The sequence below is a fragment of the Etheostoma spectabile genome, chromosome 21 (assembly GCF_008692095.1).
Source record: "Etheostoma spectabile isolate EspeVRDwgs_2016 chromosome 21, UIUC_Espe_1.0, whole genome shotgun sequence".
Classification (NCBI taxonomy): domain Eukaryota; kingdom Metazoa; phylum Chordata; class Actinopteri; order Perciformes; family Percidae; genus Etheostoma; species Etheostoma spectabile.
In genome coordinates, this window is record NC_045753.1 from 20,878,964 (window position 1) to 20,897,895 (window position 18,932).

An 18,932-nucleotide genomic window follows, 5' to 3' on the forward strand; every position below is an offset into this window, starting at 1 on the left:
CAATTATGAATCTGAAAATGAGCATAACATGGGCGCTTTAAAGTATTTTCTTAGTATATTCAACCCATCAGTGGTTGGATAGCTCCTGCTTAGATTGTTACGCAGCAGAGAAATACTGTAAGAAAATAAGTCTTGTAACATCATCAACGTCATCATTAAACATGGCGACAGCTTCACATCATTTAAGTTTTAGATCATTTGTAATTAAATGTTTGGGCTGCAGGCTAAAACAATTATGAGACCCTCACGTGGGGTCAATTAAGCCCAATTCATTATTAATAGGGTTATCAATACTGCAAATAATCAAAAACTATACTGCCTCAATGCTAATGCTGCAAAACTAATTTTCATCCAGTAGTCACTGCTAGCCTCAGTGTTATCTTTACAATGTTTTGAATCCACCTAAATGTGTTTGCTAGATTACATAAGGTATTAAGGCCTACATTGCCATAGGGTTTTACATTTTGTTAGTCAGCTATTATAACTTTTTCATCTTTAAACATGCTACACTTTATCCGCTGATAATGTATTTTATTTTATATTGAAAGTCTTGATGAATAATATTGCGTTTACGAATATTATGTATATATTATATTATATAATATTACTGAATAACTAGCGTGACTGTTGAGCTCACTTTGGGAGACATGCTCCAAATGCAGCTGCGTGCACGCACACACACGCACAAATATAAATAAAAGGGAGTCACTCTTCTGATAAATATTTACAGGTGCAGCTTTGAGTGAAGGCAGGGAGATAGCTGGAGGTGTAGATACCGTATCTCATAAAATGTTTATGTTAGAAAAAGGCCTCGGTTATTGTGCCTTCGATGAAGAACCTGTTTAATAGCCGCAACCCTTAGAAGTGACAGGGACGCAGGGAGTGATTGTCGTAACGGCCAGCCGCTGAGGAATTACCCAGGGTTTGCTCTTTTTCTTCTTTCCTTTTCTTTTTTTTTTTTTTACTTCATCCACACAAACATCACTAGCAGACAGAAAGATGATGCCGAACTGAGTGGCGATTCTTCTTTAGCCGAGCACAGCTTGTTATTTAAAAATGAGACTTATCAGAGGCTAACTGCCGTTGGGTCGGACAAGTTGTGGAAAAAAAAGAAAAAGGAATAATGAATGCTGAAACATTCTGCTGCATCTGAACACACCCAGACCAATTCAGTGACAGGGATTAGATCAGCACATTCACCCGTTCTTTACCGGACTTGAGGAAACCGACCATTTGGTAATGTATGCGGTCGGTCTGCAGCAGTTTTACTGGCAAAACGTTTATCACTTAATTGTGGGATTCTTCTTGCTTGCGAGAATAGAGCAATCTTTTCACTTAAACACTTTTTTTTTCAGGGACAAAGGCTTGAGGATTAACTGTTACAACGTATCTGCCAGATAATGTGTTGTGACATGTATATGACTCATTACTCAACCCTGACAGGTCTCCCAAATTAGACTGATTCACTACAATAAACTCCATGGAGCTGAGCCAATGCAAGATAAAGCAACTTATCTGAGGCGGTGTATCTAGAGCCCAGACTTAAGCGGCAGACAAAGAGTTTCTCCTGTGACATGCTGAGACTCGATGACGTGACAGCGAAGCCTTAGTCACAGGACAGCACAACAACATAATTGGGGAAGTTTTGATGCATTGACATTGAGCAGGACACGTTTTAATGAGTGTGTGTTGGCACAAAGACTCCAGAGCAATTTAGACAAAAGGTCTTTTGAAAAAGTGCCCTAAGGCCAAGACATATCTCCAATAAACATTGCTGAGGCGATACGAAAATGGAATATCACAAGAAGGGTGGGATGCTGTAATAACAAACAGGGTTGTTGTTATGTACATACTATGTGTCATGGTAATGCCATGCATGAGAATATCTGAGTCTGCTTATGCTTTTTGTTGTTGTTGTTCTTATGCAAGCATAATCCAGATGATCACACACACCTTATGATCAAGGCCTCATAACCCAGAACTATTTTTGAAATAAAGATGTGGACTAAATCTGTTCTCCTGAATAACAGACTGATGATAAAAAGAATCCAAATGCTGGTCAAAAGTGGGGAAACGAAATAGAAAGAATAATAGTAGCTTCTGACCTCTAGCCGTGCCCTCGGTGAATATTTCACGACCAGTGCTCATTTTTGACGAGTGAATCTGTCAACGGCGGAGACAGCTTCAGACATTTGAATCTTTAAACAGAGGAAACTGTCTGACTGGGTTTCAGCAGACATCAGTAGCATAAGGCGAAGCGAGAGCAAGCAGGAAGGCAGGAAGCTCCAGAGTCAGGGAGGAAGAAGAGGAAGAAGGGGGAAGAAAGGGCAGAGGCACGGTGCTGCTGTTACCGCCGCCGCCACCGCTGTGCTTGCGGTGTCTGAAGTTCCTGTGGGCACCCAAAGCTGGAGGGCAGGAGCACTGCTGACACTGCGCTGCCTTCAGCCAGAAGGGGAATCTTCTCAGACAGGCAGCGCAAAGTGGAGTTTAACTTCCTGTTCTAGCTCCTCACTAATCACTGACATGAATAATCAGCTGGTGGTGTGGTATTCCTCCAGAGGTGCTGTTTGCCAGCACGTTTCTTTCTGTGCATGAGACTGCCAGGTTATCATGTGAAGCCTTATCTAGGGACCAATTGAATTAGGTTACTGAACATATGCTACAGATTTCCATGGCAACAAGAGTTGGGGGGGAATCTGGAATCATGTCAGTTGCAGTGCCAATAGGCTAGTGTTTCTTGCCGCATCAATGCTCCGTTTTCCAAAGAAAGCAACACTGTGAGACAAAGCCTGCATGCCAAATCTATTCTGGTGGCTTGGGGACTGTCCTGACGAGGCCCTGTCTTCACCAGACAGGCAATAGCTGGGAAGGACGTGCTGAAATAATTCAGACATAAACACGGCCTGTGACCATGCTGGTTGAATCCAAGCGGACTTGTTTTAATCCAATTAAGAAGGGAGGAGAGCCAGTGGAATGGAGCTGCGTTAAAAGGCATCATCCATCATGCTGGGACAGCAGAGACACTGGGATCGACTCTGGAGTGAGCAGACACTAACTTTAAAGGCTCCAAAGGCCACGTACAGTCAAACCCTGAAGCACTATGGGGCTGAGAGATAATGAAACGCAATCACATTGTTGACTTACACAATAATGTGCTTTGGGAAAACTGCGTTGTACTGCAATTAAAATGGAGAAAAAAAAGATCGAGATTTTCAAGTTGACAATTGCAGCTCACACAACTCTTCTGTCGCACATATTTGTCTGCTGAGTGGGTCGTTATTGTTGAGTAAAAATTCACAGTTAAGGTACTGATTCAGTGCACACAAGCATTTCCCAAAGTCAATGGGCTGCCGCTGGACGAAAACAAATTGAAATTACCCAAGAACAAGACTGTTCATGCAGTCTCCAAGCTGAGAAAAACAAGGGAAGGAAAATGTTCTACAGGACAATATATTAGAGAATAAACAGTATACGAATATTAAGCTGGGCTCATAGTGTTCTGTTATTTCTATATTTCATGCTCTGTCACAGCTCAGCAAAGCTTGCCTAACATTGTTAGGCTCACACAGCAGTGTGAATATGTGCATAAGACTGCAAGTGAGTGTGTGTGAGAGAGAGGCAGTGGGGTTAGATAAGAGGGCATGTTCCGAGTGCTACTGAACAGTCTTTCTAAAACATCTATTGTCATATGTATGTGTGTGTGTGTGTGTGTGTGTGTGTGTGTGTGTGTGTGTGTGTGTGTGTGTGTGTGTGTGTGTTCCTCTCTGCCTCCCAGCAGAAGACTGAACCGGTGTGTGTCAGCCCGTGTTTATGTGCTCAGCTGACTGAGAGCGGAGTCTGATTGGTGATGGAGAAAGAGAAGCTTGTTGCTACAGAGACGCGCTAACACAATGGAAGAGTTTTATGAATTAAAAACGCAAGTTCGCTGTATGATGCAAACCTACACTGACATTACAAGCTCTATATGGCCTGTAATAATTTGGAACATAAGTGTCTAGTTGTCAATTTGTTTACATCGTCGCTGTGTCTTTGTACAACCGCAATTAAATGCTAACATTAACTAAAGTCTTAAAGGTCCCATAGCATGAAAATGTCACTTAAGAGTTTTTTTTTTTTTCCCCGGCCTGCCGGGGGTCCTCCAGTGGCTAGAAATGGTGATAGGTGTAAACCGAGCCCTGGTTATTCTGCTCTGCCTGTGACAAAATGAAAGCTCAGGTGAGCCGATCTGGAATCTTGCTCCTTATGAGGTCATAAGGGGCAAGGTTAAGAGACAATTATATTGTTAATTGCAATTATTTCTGAGACACTTAATTGTACAGCAAAATTTGGAATTGTTACAGCTGTAGTTGATGGAACCCTGTCTATATTTTAACTCTCATCAGGTTGAGCAACAGAAGCCATGACTGCCTTAACTGTTAAATGTAGAGCAACGGCAAGGGAAGCATTGACGGCGGCAGGCAGGAATCAAGAAAGATGAAAGCCCGACTGGAGACCGATGCTGAATAAATAATGACATCCATTGTGGGGAAATGTGATCGGGCTCTCTGAAAATCAATAACTAACAACCAGACCGTGATGCCCTGAGTGACTCAGCAACAACTTCAATACACTACAGGCGGTCAATGACAACTGCCTGTTCTCGTTCCGGCCGACATGACCCAAAAAGGTGAAGGAAAACTGAAAACGCTTCTAAACAACTTTCTGTGAGGGCGGTTGAAAAGATCATCCTTTGGAAGGAAGTCAGTCAAAACTGCTGGATGAGCTGAACCGAGCTTCTTACACACTGATAGGCCTTTCACTGTGCTGACAGTGACTCAGAAAGCAGTGACTGGAATGATGGATTATTGCAGTCTTTCTTGTAAATACAGTAACTGAATATATCTATTTCATGCAGTCATTATTGGCAAAACAGTGTTTATTATGAATATGATGTCTGTTCCACAAATACTTTGCTCTGCTAGAAGTGAGCCTCGCTCAACTACACAGCTGCTGCCAGCTCCATGAGAAGTTTGTTCTCAGAAAAACTCTTAATAGGGTATAATCTGAAAAGGAACATCAATTCACAGTGAACAACAAACTATAGATTGGATTTTTTTTTTTAACAATACCAGTGTGGCAACAGTTATGATGTATCTACTGTTTTAAATCAATTTAAAAAATGAATAAAACTAAATCAAAGCCGGACTTGCAGCCAAAAATCATCTTCCAGTTACCCCTGGGCTGGTTTTCATTGGGCTCAGAGGTCAGGTCAATCTATCTGTCCAGAGAACTGACTCAGCACTCCAAGGGTAGCACACACTGCACAGCTGTGCTAGGAGAAACCAATGAGGTGGGATTTTGGTTTACAAATCCGGCTAAGCCAGATTTTGGGTGCATCATAAAAAAAAAAACATGCACAACACATCAACATGTAGGCTTTGACTAGATAAGCTTTGATGAAGGGATTTGATTCATCGCTGTGAGGTTATTGAATCCTCAGTAAGCGTTTCCAAAAGCTTGTGAAAGAGAAAGTCGTACTTAATGAACAACACTGATGAACAGTGTCAGTGTACAACACCGTGTACACATCACCTAAATACTGCGGCCAAGAGAACATCAGCGCGGGAGCCTCAAAATAATACTAGATATTACGCTTACACCACTCACAGCTTTAAATGGCGGCATTCCCATGTAAAACAACCCCACGCCTCATTCCTCCTGCGACTTCCCCAAACAACTGGCCCGAGCCAGGCCGGCCTTGCCGCCGCTCTGTGCCCCGAGTGCACCCGACTGAGAGATGTTGGCACCCGGCTGGGTAGACAGTGTTGGCTCTTACCTGCGCTCTCGGTGAGGCAGTGGGGGCTGCTGCTGACGTGGGATGAAGGTGGTGCCCCACACCGGGCTGCTGTGGCTGTTCCTGAGCCAGCCCACAGGAGGTGACGATGGGTACGGGGTGCTGCGGAAGCCATGGTCTGACTCTGTCTCTGCAGTGAGAGACGAGGCTGAGCTCCCCATCACCACGGCGATAGGAACGCAGTCTCCGAATGCAGTCTGATAGGAGGGAGTGTTTGTTTTTGCTTGTCCTTAGAGCACAAAGGTTGAGGGAGGTATCCACGCTTGGATTCAGTGAGACAAACTGACATCCATTGAGACCAAAGGGGTTGTTTGGGCCACAACAGCAATCACGTGTTTGTATTTGCTGTAAACTTCCCGTTGACAACTTTCTACTTCTAGGGAATAGGAAGATGAAGAAGAAGTATTTCCTTCGGCAAAAGTCCTTTGAGATCGCTAAACAAATAACACACAAACACAGCAACAGGGAATCCAAGATGAGGGTACTCAAAATATGAGCAGAACTCGCAGGTGGCCAAGTATGCAGGGTGGATATCCCACAGTGCACAGGGGAATACGTTCTCAATTCAAAAAGTAATGTGATGCATGGAGCGTTGATTCCCAGTCAGCAGTTGGTCTCAGAAAGGAGAAAATACAATTTTCTCACAGCAAAGGCTCGTAATTCTCTCTCTTGTAGACTTTAAGCTTGTTACACTCTGCACCGTGTCTTCCGTAGTGCCACTCATGCTTCCTCTTGCGTTCCTCCTGACACAATATCTCCCCAGGCTGTGCAGTCTCATGCCTGGTTCCTCTTTCTGTTACACATGCTCCCAAAAACAATCAGTTAGCAACAGCAGGGGAAAGCGTGGTACTCAGGTAAATGTGTTCACAGTCACTCAGCATCTCATCAGCCAAATGGTACACCTCTGGAAAATGTGAGGTTAATTAAGTGGGGGGAAAACAAAAAAACATCCGGGGCAGCACAATAGCATCGTGATCCTCAAGAACAGCTAATAGCGACAACGATTTTAGATAATAAAAAGTCATTATAATATATCCACGGAGTTATTTACAATGTAGGCACTGGAGGAAATCAATGCATTGCATATGCTGGGAAAAGGGTGTTGGCAAAACTACAAGTATGCAAATATCCAAGTCTCAGTGTCTCTCTTTCAGACATCCAGTCTGACTAACAGCTGCTGTGCAAGTTTACCACTAAAACACCCCGGCTGCATTTCTACGGCTGGATTAAAACGTCATGTTTGAAACCCTTGGGGAGGGCTTTCTGCAGAATTTTGGATTTCCACATGAACAAAAAAACAACAACTCACATGAACTTCAGAATCTAACCGGGGGAACAGGGGAGCTGCTCTTTAAGCCTCAACAGTTGCCACAGCATGAAAATGTTAAAGGCTCAGCTCCAGGTTCTGTGTAATAACCAGGCAAAATCCCGAAGAGGGGCGTTCCGTTCCGGGCCCGCGGTGCTCTGCCAGCTCCAGGACGGGAGAGGATCCTGGTTTCCGCTGTCTGGGAGCTTCGTTTCTGTGGGATCCCACCGCCGAGGCCGGCCAGTCTAGTTCATCAACTTGTGCGGAGATGTATGTGGACTCGCCAGCCCGTCTTAGCAAGTCTCTCTACAGCCGTAGCATCTGAAGCAAACAAGTATCATCCCATTTGCCCCGAGGCAAAAGTCTAGGAGGGCGATGTTCCGTGATTTGTTGTTGCTTTATTTTCCAGCTGATTGTTATGGTAATGACGCAGAGATCACATGGACTTCCACCTAGAGTTTACGTTTCCAGATTCAGTGAGTGATACATGGCAACTAATCAGTGAAAACGCACATAGGCTTTCGGTTTTGCAGCACTGCAAAGCATTACTTGTAGAAAAGAAAGAAGAAAAAAAAGGTGGTCTGTGTGGGTGCCCACACGGCGGTACAGAGGCCAGGGAGAGGATCGTGCAGGAGGCGACATCCAGGCGTAAGAAACGCCGAGACAGCCGAGGAGGTCTCAGGCAGGAAGGAGCACTCAATCGCAAATGTCACCATGTCCCACCGGGTCCACTCCAGCCCGCGTTCACCTCATATGTCCTGCGTCTGGGCTGTAGATGCTGAGCCTGGTTGTCTTATATTAGGAGACATCCTCGCTCCGGTCCCGCTGTCGCCTGCTCGTAGTGTAAAGCCGTTTCGTTCCAGAATGCCTGTAGCCCTTCTAACGGTTCCATGTGGGCATGTTATGGTTCCGTTATTTGCTCTTATTCTCCCGTTATGTCTTTTTCTTTTTCTTCCACGGGCTTTAATTCTCCCTCACTGGTATCGTGAGCCCAGTGGACGAGGATGCAATCTCCTCCTATAACCAGCGGATTACTGGAGTGTCAGCAGAGCGCAGGCGCACTACCCCTGGCGAGCATTGACAAGCTGGGAGGCTGTGTTCAAGAGATTTAAATAAACCCCAATAGAGTTGTAGAGCTCTCACTCATTAATGTGAATAGGATGCCATTGTAATGGCTAGTAATGGGTGTCAGAACCAGCTGGGGCAGGCTGAGGCATGTTAATTGTGTAAAACCAAACCGGTAGAAATGTCCCACGTCCACAACTGTTTTTAAACTGCCTATGTTTTTGTATTGGTTCTATGCCAAACCTCAGCTTTCATAGTCAATGCCAGAAGAGGAAGTGAAGGGTTAAGGAGAGAACAGTCGTGACTGCAACAGTCATCATTGCTCAACTGTCCCCGCACATTACTGAGATAAGCCTTCAAACTTTCCCCTCTCCTCTCTCTTCCACTTCACTTTGCTGACCTCTTTTCTGATCTCTCATCCTCTCACTCTGAATTCACAGTGTTCACCAGCAAACCAATGCATTAAGCACAGGCCTACCATGACACGAAAATACTGATCATACCACATATTGTTCTAAGCATCCCGAGTTGCATTGAAAGCAGTGGGTTAACATTAGCTGCGGCTCAAGCAGGCTGGCTGCGTGGCCCGTCATTTCTCTGGAACTCTGCTTAGTTTCACAGTATAGGGTGTGTTCTTAATGCACACAGCCCCGGGCATGACTTCTATTATGTTCCCTTGAGAAATGTGTTGCGACTGAAACTAGTTTGTCTGGTAAGCTTGAGTAAATTTTAAATTACAGAGAACAATCCAAGCTACAATAGTTGCTGGTGTAGTCTTAAGTCCAACCCCAGTTCCAGAGTACATGGCTGGAGCTGTCAAGAATGCATGTGTCATACAGAAAGCGTGGAACAAACAGCTCACTTGTATTCGTCATAAAACTCCGCTCAATGACCAAAAGCAAATGCAGGTTGTGAAATCCCATTTGGGTGGTTTTAATTTACCATGTAACACACTCACAATGACAAAGCGGAGATGAGAACAATAATGACTGAATTACTAAAGCAGTTTGCGGTGATAGACATGGGGCAGGGGGAGCCACACTGATGTGTAACCAGTCACAAAAAAAAACTGCACACAAACCAGCCCAGAAGTCAGAGGACTGCGACCCTTTGTTGAGGGTGCACCTGTCTGAGGGCCACCTGTCCCTCAGCAAGTCAGCACCCAGAGACACAGCAGCTGACGCAGTCAGTACCAGAGAGAGAAAGAAAGAGAAAGAGAGAGAGAAAAAGAGAGAGAGAGAGAGAGAGATTGGATTTCATTTCTATTCTCCAGGGACATAGAGGGGGAAGAAGGGAAATGGAGGATGTGAGCTGATTTCACAGTACATTGTAAGTTGTCATTTCAACACCACCCAAACATGTCCTGACTGTAAAACATGTGTTTTCTGCACAGTGGACATTCTCAAAGCAGTACACACATTTTCAGATTACACTCAAGTTCACTCTCAACCCAATCATGTAAACACGATATGTTCCAGTATCGCCTACGATACTGCCTAAAACGCTGGTATCAGTATTGGGCAGTACTGGAGTTTATGCACCGATTCGAAAGAAAATCTACGTTAAAGTAGCTCATTTATGTTCTTTTTCCATTATAACTGACTGTCAAAATGCAAAATAAATGAAAGTTCTGTGGCATTCATTGTTTGAGAGTTTAACCTGTGCCAGCCCGACAACAAAGATTGAAATCATATCACATAGCCTACATATAGGGATAGCAGTATACTGTTGTTAAAACAATAATACAAATATGTGACACTGGTATCGGATCAGTACTCGGTGTCGGCCGGTACGCAATTTTAGGTATCAGAATCGGTATCGGGAAGCAGAAGATGGAATCGGACCATCTCTAGTAAACACACATACGAATCGATTATTTCGATTCCACAGCCAAACCTTCAACTGGATAAGCAAAGTTATGGCTTCAGGTCACACATCATCAACCCTATTCCAGTGTCCATGAAGCAAGACAATGTATCTTAAGTCCATTAACCTGACCTTAGCCTCTGACCTGCCTAACTCCCCTAAACAGACAAGCAGAAGACAGCCGTCGAGTGAAACCAAGTTTAAACACGAGGCACTGTCACATAATCAATCTATTAGTGGCCAAAGTGTAAGCCTGTGAGCCCTGTCACAAACACTGTTACAGCCATACTGTGCAGCCAGATGAAAACTCTGAACAATCCCATTGAGAAAGCGCGAGCAGAGGACGCCGGGGACCATGTAAACAAAGACACTCTTATCCTGTTCAATAAATTTGGTCGACGTTACCGACGCTGCCCTACAGTTGTGTACTTCATGAAGTCCACTCCCAAATCGGTTATCCTTACCTCAAGTCGGTCGAAGGGGGAATTAGTCCTGTTTTTCAGTCGTCTGTGCGTTAACTTTTCACAGCCATCGAGACGATAAGTTCTTCCTGGCGGATTATACTTTGGCCCCCGTAACCTTTCCAGGCTTCAGCTTCGCGCGCTTCGCTGCATGTTTCAGACATTTGGGACAAACGCGTACATGTACAGTTAATATTCACTCCGTCGGGCATTAAGGAGACTGATGCGACCGCGTAGCCTTACCTACAACAGCCCAGGAAGGAAGGGGAATCTCCAAGGAGCAAATAGAGAATGCACGTACGTCAAATGCGTACCGGGTGGTTGAGAACTGCGTGCGAGCACACGTTAACGTACGTAAAGCTTTTCAAGAATTCAAGGGTAGAAAACTCAATTTCCCACGTTCAACACGGATATTTGCAACTAGGATATCCGGGTACAAATTTCGTCACATTTACATTTTTATTATTCTTATTATTATACCTAACTAAAATTTATATTCAAATGTGTGATATCGTCTTTCCTTTCATTTTGTTAGCCTATAATGTAAACATGGCCTTGCCCTGGTTAGATTTAAATCTTGAGTGTGAAATCCCAGAGTAGATTGCCCCTTTTACTACCGCACAGGCCAGTGTCACACAGTGGCACTCTAGTGCCATCTAGTGGCACTACGTTTGAACTGTCCGATTTGAACCGTTGGCATCATAGCTACTGACTGTCATAGCTACTGACTGTCATAGCTACTGACTGTCATAGCTACTGACTCCCTTGTTACAGCAGCATTTTCTACAATAAAAGCAAAACAAACAAACAAGTAAACACACATGAAAAACAGGCGAACAATAGTCAATGTGCAGAAGGTAGACTGAAGTAAAGTTGCGTCACATAAAGGTATTGTAAAGTAAAGTAAAGTAAAGTGCAGTTGCCATAGTACAAGAAAACAACATTGCAGTGTAGGAAGTGACGTTAAAATTAAATTGAATATGTAATCAAAGTAATAATACAAAAGCAGGTAACCGTAATATAAGTTATATTCACCTGTGACCATAAATAACATTTAAAAAGTAAGTATATATATTGTGAGGCTGGGTGTGAGGTGTAAATGCAATAAAATAGATCATTTTTAAATCTTGAAAATGTCCATGTCATCTACAAGCTTCTTAGAGTAGTTCTATTTTTATATAAAGCAGCTATGATGTAGTGAATAGGGGCCGAATCCTCAACGGCTTACTGTATAAAGCAAGTCCTGTTATTTTGGGGAACACATGTCGGAGCACTAACACCCAATGAAAAGTAACATTTGGACTCAACAAATAAGACCTTCTGACAACCAATATACTGCTTGTTATAGACTGTTATTATAACTGCTTTGACTGCTGCTAGGGTAATATTATTGGTAATATTATGATTGGTAGTTAAGCTTATTGGAATTATGTGCAATATTGATTTCTGTGTTGATATTTTGTTCATTACTGTCTTGTGACACATTTGTGTGTCACAGATTTAGATAAGTTGGCAATGCAGACATATGGTAGTGGTCTCAAAACATCTGGCCAAAGCTCCACAGCTGGAAATTAGCCAGCTAACTAACACTGGCACATGTACAGAAATGTTGATTGATGTGAGTTTATGAGTAAAAATAAATGAAACATAATATCATATCATGTCATATCACTGGTGCAGTTACTCTAATTATCGTTATTGCTGTTGCTGCCATCAAAGTGTGTGATTGTTTTAAAGCACTCAAACTGCACCCTAAAAACGTATTGAATCTAAGGAAATATTAAGTTTGTCATATTTAGTATAATACTAATATCTATGGCCACTGTTGCTACTACAGAATGCAGAATGATATAAGATGGTCTGGGCTCTTTTACTTCTAATAGTAGTCTAGAAACCATAGTTGCAGGCTATACATGACCTTACACCACAATGGATGCTTTTTGAATGAATGCTCACTGCATTGTCAGCATGAGAATTGAAATTAAAACTTAAAATCTGGCTCTACTATTCTAGAAATCTTTGTTTTTGTACAGATAACTTGAATAGTGCATGTATGGATTATAGTTTTAAATTTAAATTGATTTAAGCTATTACCATTGCCAAGTCATTTTCCTATAAAATGGACCTAACTTTTCAGAAAACTATAAATTAAGACTAAACTTAATTCCAGTTCACTCAAGAAGTTGGGAACTTTCGATTTTCTTTTTTACTAGGCCTACACCTATCTTGAGTTATAGGCCTAACTCGGCTATTTCTGTTTAAACCAAGTGGAATTTATTTTTCATTAGGAGAAAGCAGCATGTGAAATGTTCCGTGAGTCTGGATTATCTACGTTAATGCCGGTGTCACCAGGGTTGTTTGAACCGGGGAAATTCAGAGGATTAGGCCAATATCAACAGGGTCGGTGTAGCCTACTTTAATAATGAGATAACAGAGCGAAGTCTAAAAACCTTTTATTGCCATTAAGATAATTTTCCCGTGTGCAATCAATCGCCAAAAATTCACTTGGATGTGTGTGTGACTTAACCAGTAGAAAACACAATGAACCGGGTTTGTGTGGGGTGACTGATCCGTGCCAAGAATTACAACCTTGAAGAATGTTCATAAAATAATAATAAGTGTACTTCACAGTAATATCCTTTCCCTTGGGGGAAATACATCCTTCCATCGGTTAAGAGAAACAATTTATTTAAATATCTTGGATTATAGTGATTTATCTTCAGGGCTGAGTGAGGCGGAGCAAAGCATCCTTTGATAGAAGCAGGCAGAAGAGTTGGGAATGAGTCTGGGCGGAGAAAGTTACTGCTGGACGTGGTCTCTCACATGTCGGGTAGCTAGTACATTAGTGTTGACGGTATAGTATACATGCGTAGAAAATGTTAGCACCGGTGTGACATACTTAATCTTTTGAGCTACGCGACAAAAGTTGACGGCAAAGTTAGCTAACACGGTCAAGGAAGGAAACCAAGATTTCTTCGCCAAGAAGGTAACGTTATGCGAATGAATTAATCTTTGTACACTTCTTTTTTGTCTCCATTAGAAACTTGTGCACTTGTTCTCCGCTAGAGCGAAATAAGATAATTTTAGTCGCGACTTTTTTTTGTGTGTGTGCGCTTGGGCTAACTTTTTTCTTTCTTTAGAAAAGACAAAGTTTCTAGCTAGCCCACTTCACTAAAACCTTCGTGGGTGTATTGTTTCCAACGGCCAGTGTCGGTGCGTACACACTGTTGTCATGACAATGCTAGGGAAACCCAGCGCGAGGCACGTTAGGAGACACAAAAGCCCACCAGCCTCAGTGTTCACATAGATAGACAGTTAAAGAAGGGTTCAGCGTGGCTTAGGACTTTATTTCGCTACAAAACTCCGCTAGAAGTTCACTGAAAGTCTAAAACAAGACCGCGGGAAGTGTAATGTTATTCTCCTTTACTCTTCTAAGTGAAAATATCAAAGAAGGACAGGCAGCTTTGCTAACATTTAGTCATTGGTATCCTGTGTCAGTGGAAAGAAGGGCACTTTGGGAGGTAAGGGGGTCAGAAGGATATGTGAAAACTGTTGGGCTAAGGTGTGTCCTGTGTTTATATGAGACAAGTTGTGACCCTGCTAGCCAGGAAAGGGATGCTTTTAGTCGGCTCTTTGCTGTTTTATGGCCAACACACACATGTGGAAATGACTGGCGTCCACAATAGTGAGTGAATAACACAATTGTCTTAGGGGAAAAGGAAAAAGATGTGTGTGGGCGAGCGGGGGGCAACGATTGCATGAGGGGCAGAAATGTGTCATTGCGTGTTTTGTAGGGCTTATGTGCATGTGTGTGTGGAGATGGTAGGAAGGTGGGGTCAGGGGTCCTTTACATGACCATGGACTCATGACACAACTTTTTTTGTGGAGGGGGGGCGCTTTATTTATATTATATCTACTGCAGATGTTACCACACACAGACAGTACACACCCCTGGACACAGCAAAACAGGCAGCTACTACTGGCAGGAGTGTGACTTTTGACAAGCAGGATAAGCTCTCCCTCTCTGATGACTCATGATTAAACTTGTTTACAATGTTGTTCAAGGGACGTTTTCACAAGTCCAGATGCTATCAGATGACAGTCTCATGGACCAGTGCCATAATTGTCATTAAATGCAACACCAGCAAAATCTCCTCCAACTGCTCATACATAAAACACTGGGTGGCCAAAACACTAGGAAGACTAAACCACACCAAAGAAAACTTGCTATATAAATTATTATATCCATATATTGTATCAATTGAAATTGTCTCTAATTTTTCTAATTCATATTTTTGTAATATATCTAATTAGTAATGGAACTTAAACGCGTTGCACCTTGCTGTTAAATAAACATTTTTTTGCTTGAAATAATGACCTGAACAATAAATCAATTATCAAAATAGTATAGCAATAGTTCGCTTTTAGAGATGGGTACAGTATGTGCCACATGTAATCTTATTACCATGATAATGATGGTTTCATAATGCACATCATTCTATGGTATGCTATACTATATACATGTCAAGCAGATATTGTAATTTATTTTGTACAATTAGCCTATTAATAATATTCTGTTTCACAGAATGGTTGTAAGCCAGGAAGATGTACAAATTTGTAACACATTGCATGTCATCTTAGTTTTTTTTTTTAAACCCATAACAGTAGCTATAGCCTACTGTTTGTGTGCTAAAATGCTAGAGAGCAGAGCAGTAGGAACAAATTTATGATAGTAATCTTTTCAATTAAAGCAAATGAAAACTTAAAATGTGAAGTGAAGTAATACAGAGGCTATCTAAATTAAGTCAACAATACATACAGTATGTTTAATAGCTATAAATTACAGTCACAGAATTGCTTCCAGTCGTATGAATTATGCATTTAAAGGTAATGGCAACATATTACTGCATTGATTAGTGTTCCTGCCAATGATCTATGTCAGCCATCCCTCTCTCCTTGTGTGTTGGGGCATGTAGCCGCATCTTCCCAGTCTGGCTTTCACCCGCAGGGCCTGGAAGCACACTGACAAACACCGACGCACACACACGCACACACACGCACACACACATTCATACATGTCATGCACATGGGGCAATATACATGAACAAGCCTACATCAAAGATACATCTGTTTCTTATGCATGTTTGATGGGACAGGCAGGCAGTGGCTGGCCACTGCTCCAAGTTACAGCCCAGATTAGTATGCATGACTAGGTGAAAGCAAAGCCGTGAATGTGGATGGCTTTAGCGAGGGAAATAAGGTAGATATGTGAAAAGAGAAATAAAACATGAGTAATGTGTCCAATTTTCTTTTTTTAAATCCGGTTTTAAATGACCTAGATGACCTTTAGGCATATGATGACCAAAAAGCCACCCACCACCACTAAGTCTAAAGTGACTAGGGGAGATCTGGATAGAAGCGCAGCATATTAGACAGCTGAGACTCTATTGACTTAATAACTCTTTTCTCTGTTGTGCAGTTGTCTTTTGTCCCCGCTGGTTGATGTATTGTTGGCTTTTTTAGCTGCGAGCAGCTGGTACAAGTCCCTTTCTCTAGTTGTCAGTCTGTTGCCATTCCGGGACACATAAACTCAGTTTGTTCCCCAGACGAGGACGAAGCTCAGTCCAAGATCATTTAGGAAATAATTAATAATAATGTTTATATTTCTGTTTGTCTATATTTTGTAGGCTTAAAGATAATTTCCAAGACATATCAGTCTAAGTTTAGATTAGTTGTTAAAGTCTGTTTTCCACATCAGACATTCTGAAAAATAACAACAAAGTGAAAAATCTATTCCCCAAGGGGACACATAAAGTATTTCTTTCTTATTCTTCCTTCTTTTAATTCCGTCCAATTAGCAACGACAAAATGTTTCTTTAGAGATTAAAATTTCATCTATAATTTCTTTAATGCTTATTTCTGTCTTACAAATTATTAAAAAAAAGAATTTTAATTTACCGTAAATGAAATAGAGAAATTTGATAAAATAAAAGCAATTTTCAAATTTTGAGGAGGTTTAACAGAGTAGCAAAATAATCAGTTCTGAACACCGTCTGATTGATTTTCATTGATCTGTAACTAATAGTTTGAGCACAAGTCATGTGGTATCAGTCCGTGTTCTTGTACAGCACAGAACACATCAGGAAAGATGTCGGTGCATGTAAACGGAAGGTGAGTTATTTTGCATTTTCTTCACCTTGCAGCACAATGCCACTCTGTCAACATCCGCTGCCTTCGCTTTGCCAGGATTTTAAATTCAGTAAAAGCTGGAATTGGCCGGCTATCAATTGCAAATAAAAATCGACTGTAGCAGTTCTTGGCACAAAGAGATACGCGCATGATGGTGCATCCCAAATTAAAGTGAAGTTCACCTTCCAAAACATTCAGCACTTTGGATCAAGGGAGAGTCCCGTCGGTTCAACTCGACACCATGTTTCCCTTCTCGCCAGATGTTCTGCTTGATTAGCATGCAGGCTTGGGGCGAGAGAGGTGTTACCACCCATACGCCGTTTATCCAGGTGCCGAAGCTCTGCATAATTAACTCACATCAACATGAATAATGTTCATTAGATTCATGGTGTGTTTCCTTGAGTGAGAAATAGATCAGTGTTATTGGCGTACAGAAAGGTTTGTGGGCGATGATTAAGAAAGTCTGTCTGTGTTACTGTGTTGTTCAGCGGAAAGCAGCTTTCATGCACATTCTGTACCATCAAGTTCAGCTGTGTGTGTGAAGAATGAGAAGATAATATACTAAAACCATACCGTGAAGCACATTATTAGCACTAAAGGCCTATGTATCAAATATGAAAATCAGACATAAACCAACAGCTGTTGAATAGGATACTTTGCTGGATTTAATTGACAAAGATGGAGAGAAATTATTATCCTGATCACTTTTTTTATCTTCAAAAACTTTAGATTTAGATAGAAGCGGAGGGATCCTGAATAGTAATTTTAAATACATACAGAAAAGTCCAAGACAGCAGAGAAACCGAGGCTATCTTGGTTTCCATCATAAATCACGCAGTATGAAGACAACTTTGAAACTCAACACCTTAAGATGTGAGAGGCCTACCGAGGCTCTTAAAGAGACAGAGCGAGTCGGACAGATATAGAGGACAGACAAAAGACAAGGCTGTGAGTGTTGAGTGTTTCTAGAAACATCAATGAAACCTCCGCTTTCAAAATGAGTGATGATTTTGATGAATGAGTGAAAGACATTTCCCATCTGCTCATTCATCATTTCTCTTTCTTTCACATACTTCTAGGCGTATGCACACTGCTGCCGGCTAACATGTACGTATGTGTATGTTCCCAGGTGAAATCCAGGAGTCTCACTGTAAGAGGAGGATTACCAACTCCAACCTGGGGAGACACTGGAGCCCCGGGGTGCTGGAATGGAGCAACTCATTGAGTAAGAGAGATTCTTAATAAAGTCTTATTTGAAAAGTGGGTTTCACACAGTATGTTAACATGTTTTATTGTGTTTACTAAATGAACTTCCTGTCTCTATTTTGGGGCTTCCTGGAACTGTTGTTGCCCAAACTTGTGTTGTTAGCATTGTGACTGGAGAAGCATTTCAGCCATATATATATATAACATATAACCTTTTGCAACACTGATTTAACAGCACTAGATTGAGGGTATGTAATTAAGCATTTGCACAAGCTGAGGTGAGAACATTTAAAAGAAAGCCTGAAGATACGACTGACTGACTGACTGACTGACTAACTGACTGACTGTTTGAAATGCAACATCTTGACAGAAATTAAGCTCAGTCACACTGTTCTTTATGGACACCTCTTTCGGCAGCTGATGACATCCCAACATATGCTGTGTGTTTCTCTGACTTGTCTCTCCCTGTTTTAGTAGACAGGTTGATGAGGTGCTTGAAGGTGGTTTACCGCCCAACGTGTCTGGGCATTTTGAGAGCCTGATATTTACTATTTTTTAGCAACAAACAGAGCTCATCATTATCCACTATGCAAAAGGTTGCATTTTTGATTTGAAGACTCACAGACATAAAGTCACAGGGAATACAAAGAAACCCATATGTAATCATGAATTTGCAAACACAAATCAGACTCACAAAACTCACACAATTATACATAATCACAAAAGTTTTACTCCATGTCTCCTTTTGCAGCAGTGAGCTAACAGAAAAAATGAAAAAAGCCTGGGAATAATGCCACAGAGGAGTGATATCCAAACTGTCTTTGTGCGGGCAACCTCACACTTTTGGGGGATGGGGACTTGATTTATCTAACCCTACATACCTTCAGTCCTCTTTTGTGAGGGAAAGTTTCTTATCAACAGTGCTAGACTTGAATGTATAGTGCTAGACCATACATTTTGACATCCTATCAAATCTATCTATCTATCTATCTATCTATCTATCTAT

General features: G+C 41.9%; 2 protein-coding genes across 4 annotated transcripts in view; one reads left to right on the forward strand and one right to left on the reverse strand.

Moving 5' to 3' along the window:
* capn15 (calpain 15) overlaps window positions 1-10,807 on the reverse strand; it is a 37,736-nt gene extending 26,929 nt beyond the window's left edge. Inside the window, exon 1 of one of the 2 annotated variants that reach the window (XM_032502233.1) lies at window positions 10,535-10,807. Coding sequence is in view for 1 of the 2 variants with exons in the window: in XM_032502232.1 (XP_032358123.1) it covers window positions 5,816-5,994 (179 nt within the window). In the remaining variant the exon portion in view is untranslated. Of the gene's footprint in view, window positions 1-5,815; window positions 8,183-10,534 lie in introns of those variants that run through there. The other variant, XM_032502232.1, reaches the window with a different exon arrangement.
* A 2,387-nt stretch (window positions 10,808-13,194) lies between these two features.
* ankfn1b (ankyrin repeat and fibronectin type III domain containing 1b) overlaps window positions 13,195-18,932 on the forward strand; it is a 132,217-nt gene continuing 126,479 nt past the window's right edge. The window contains exons 1-2 of one of the 2 annotated variants that reach the window (XM_032502564.1): window positions 13,195-13,517; window positions 17,850-17,945. In XM_032502564.1, the coding sequence (XP_032358455.1) occupies window positions 17,929-17,945 (17 nt within the window). In that variant the 5' untranslated portion in view covers window positions 13,195-13,517; window positions 17,850-17,928. Of the gene's footprint in view, window positions 13,518-13,785; window positions 14,053-17,849; window positions 17,946-18,932 lie in introns of those variants that run through there. The other variant, XM_032502565.1, reaches the window with a different exon arrangement.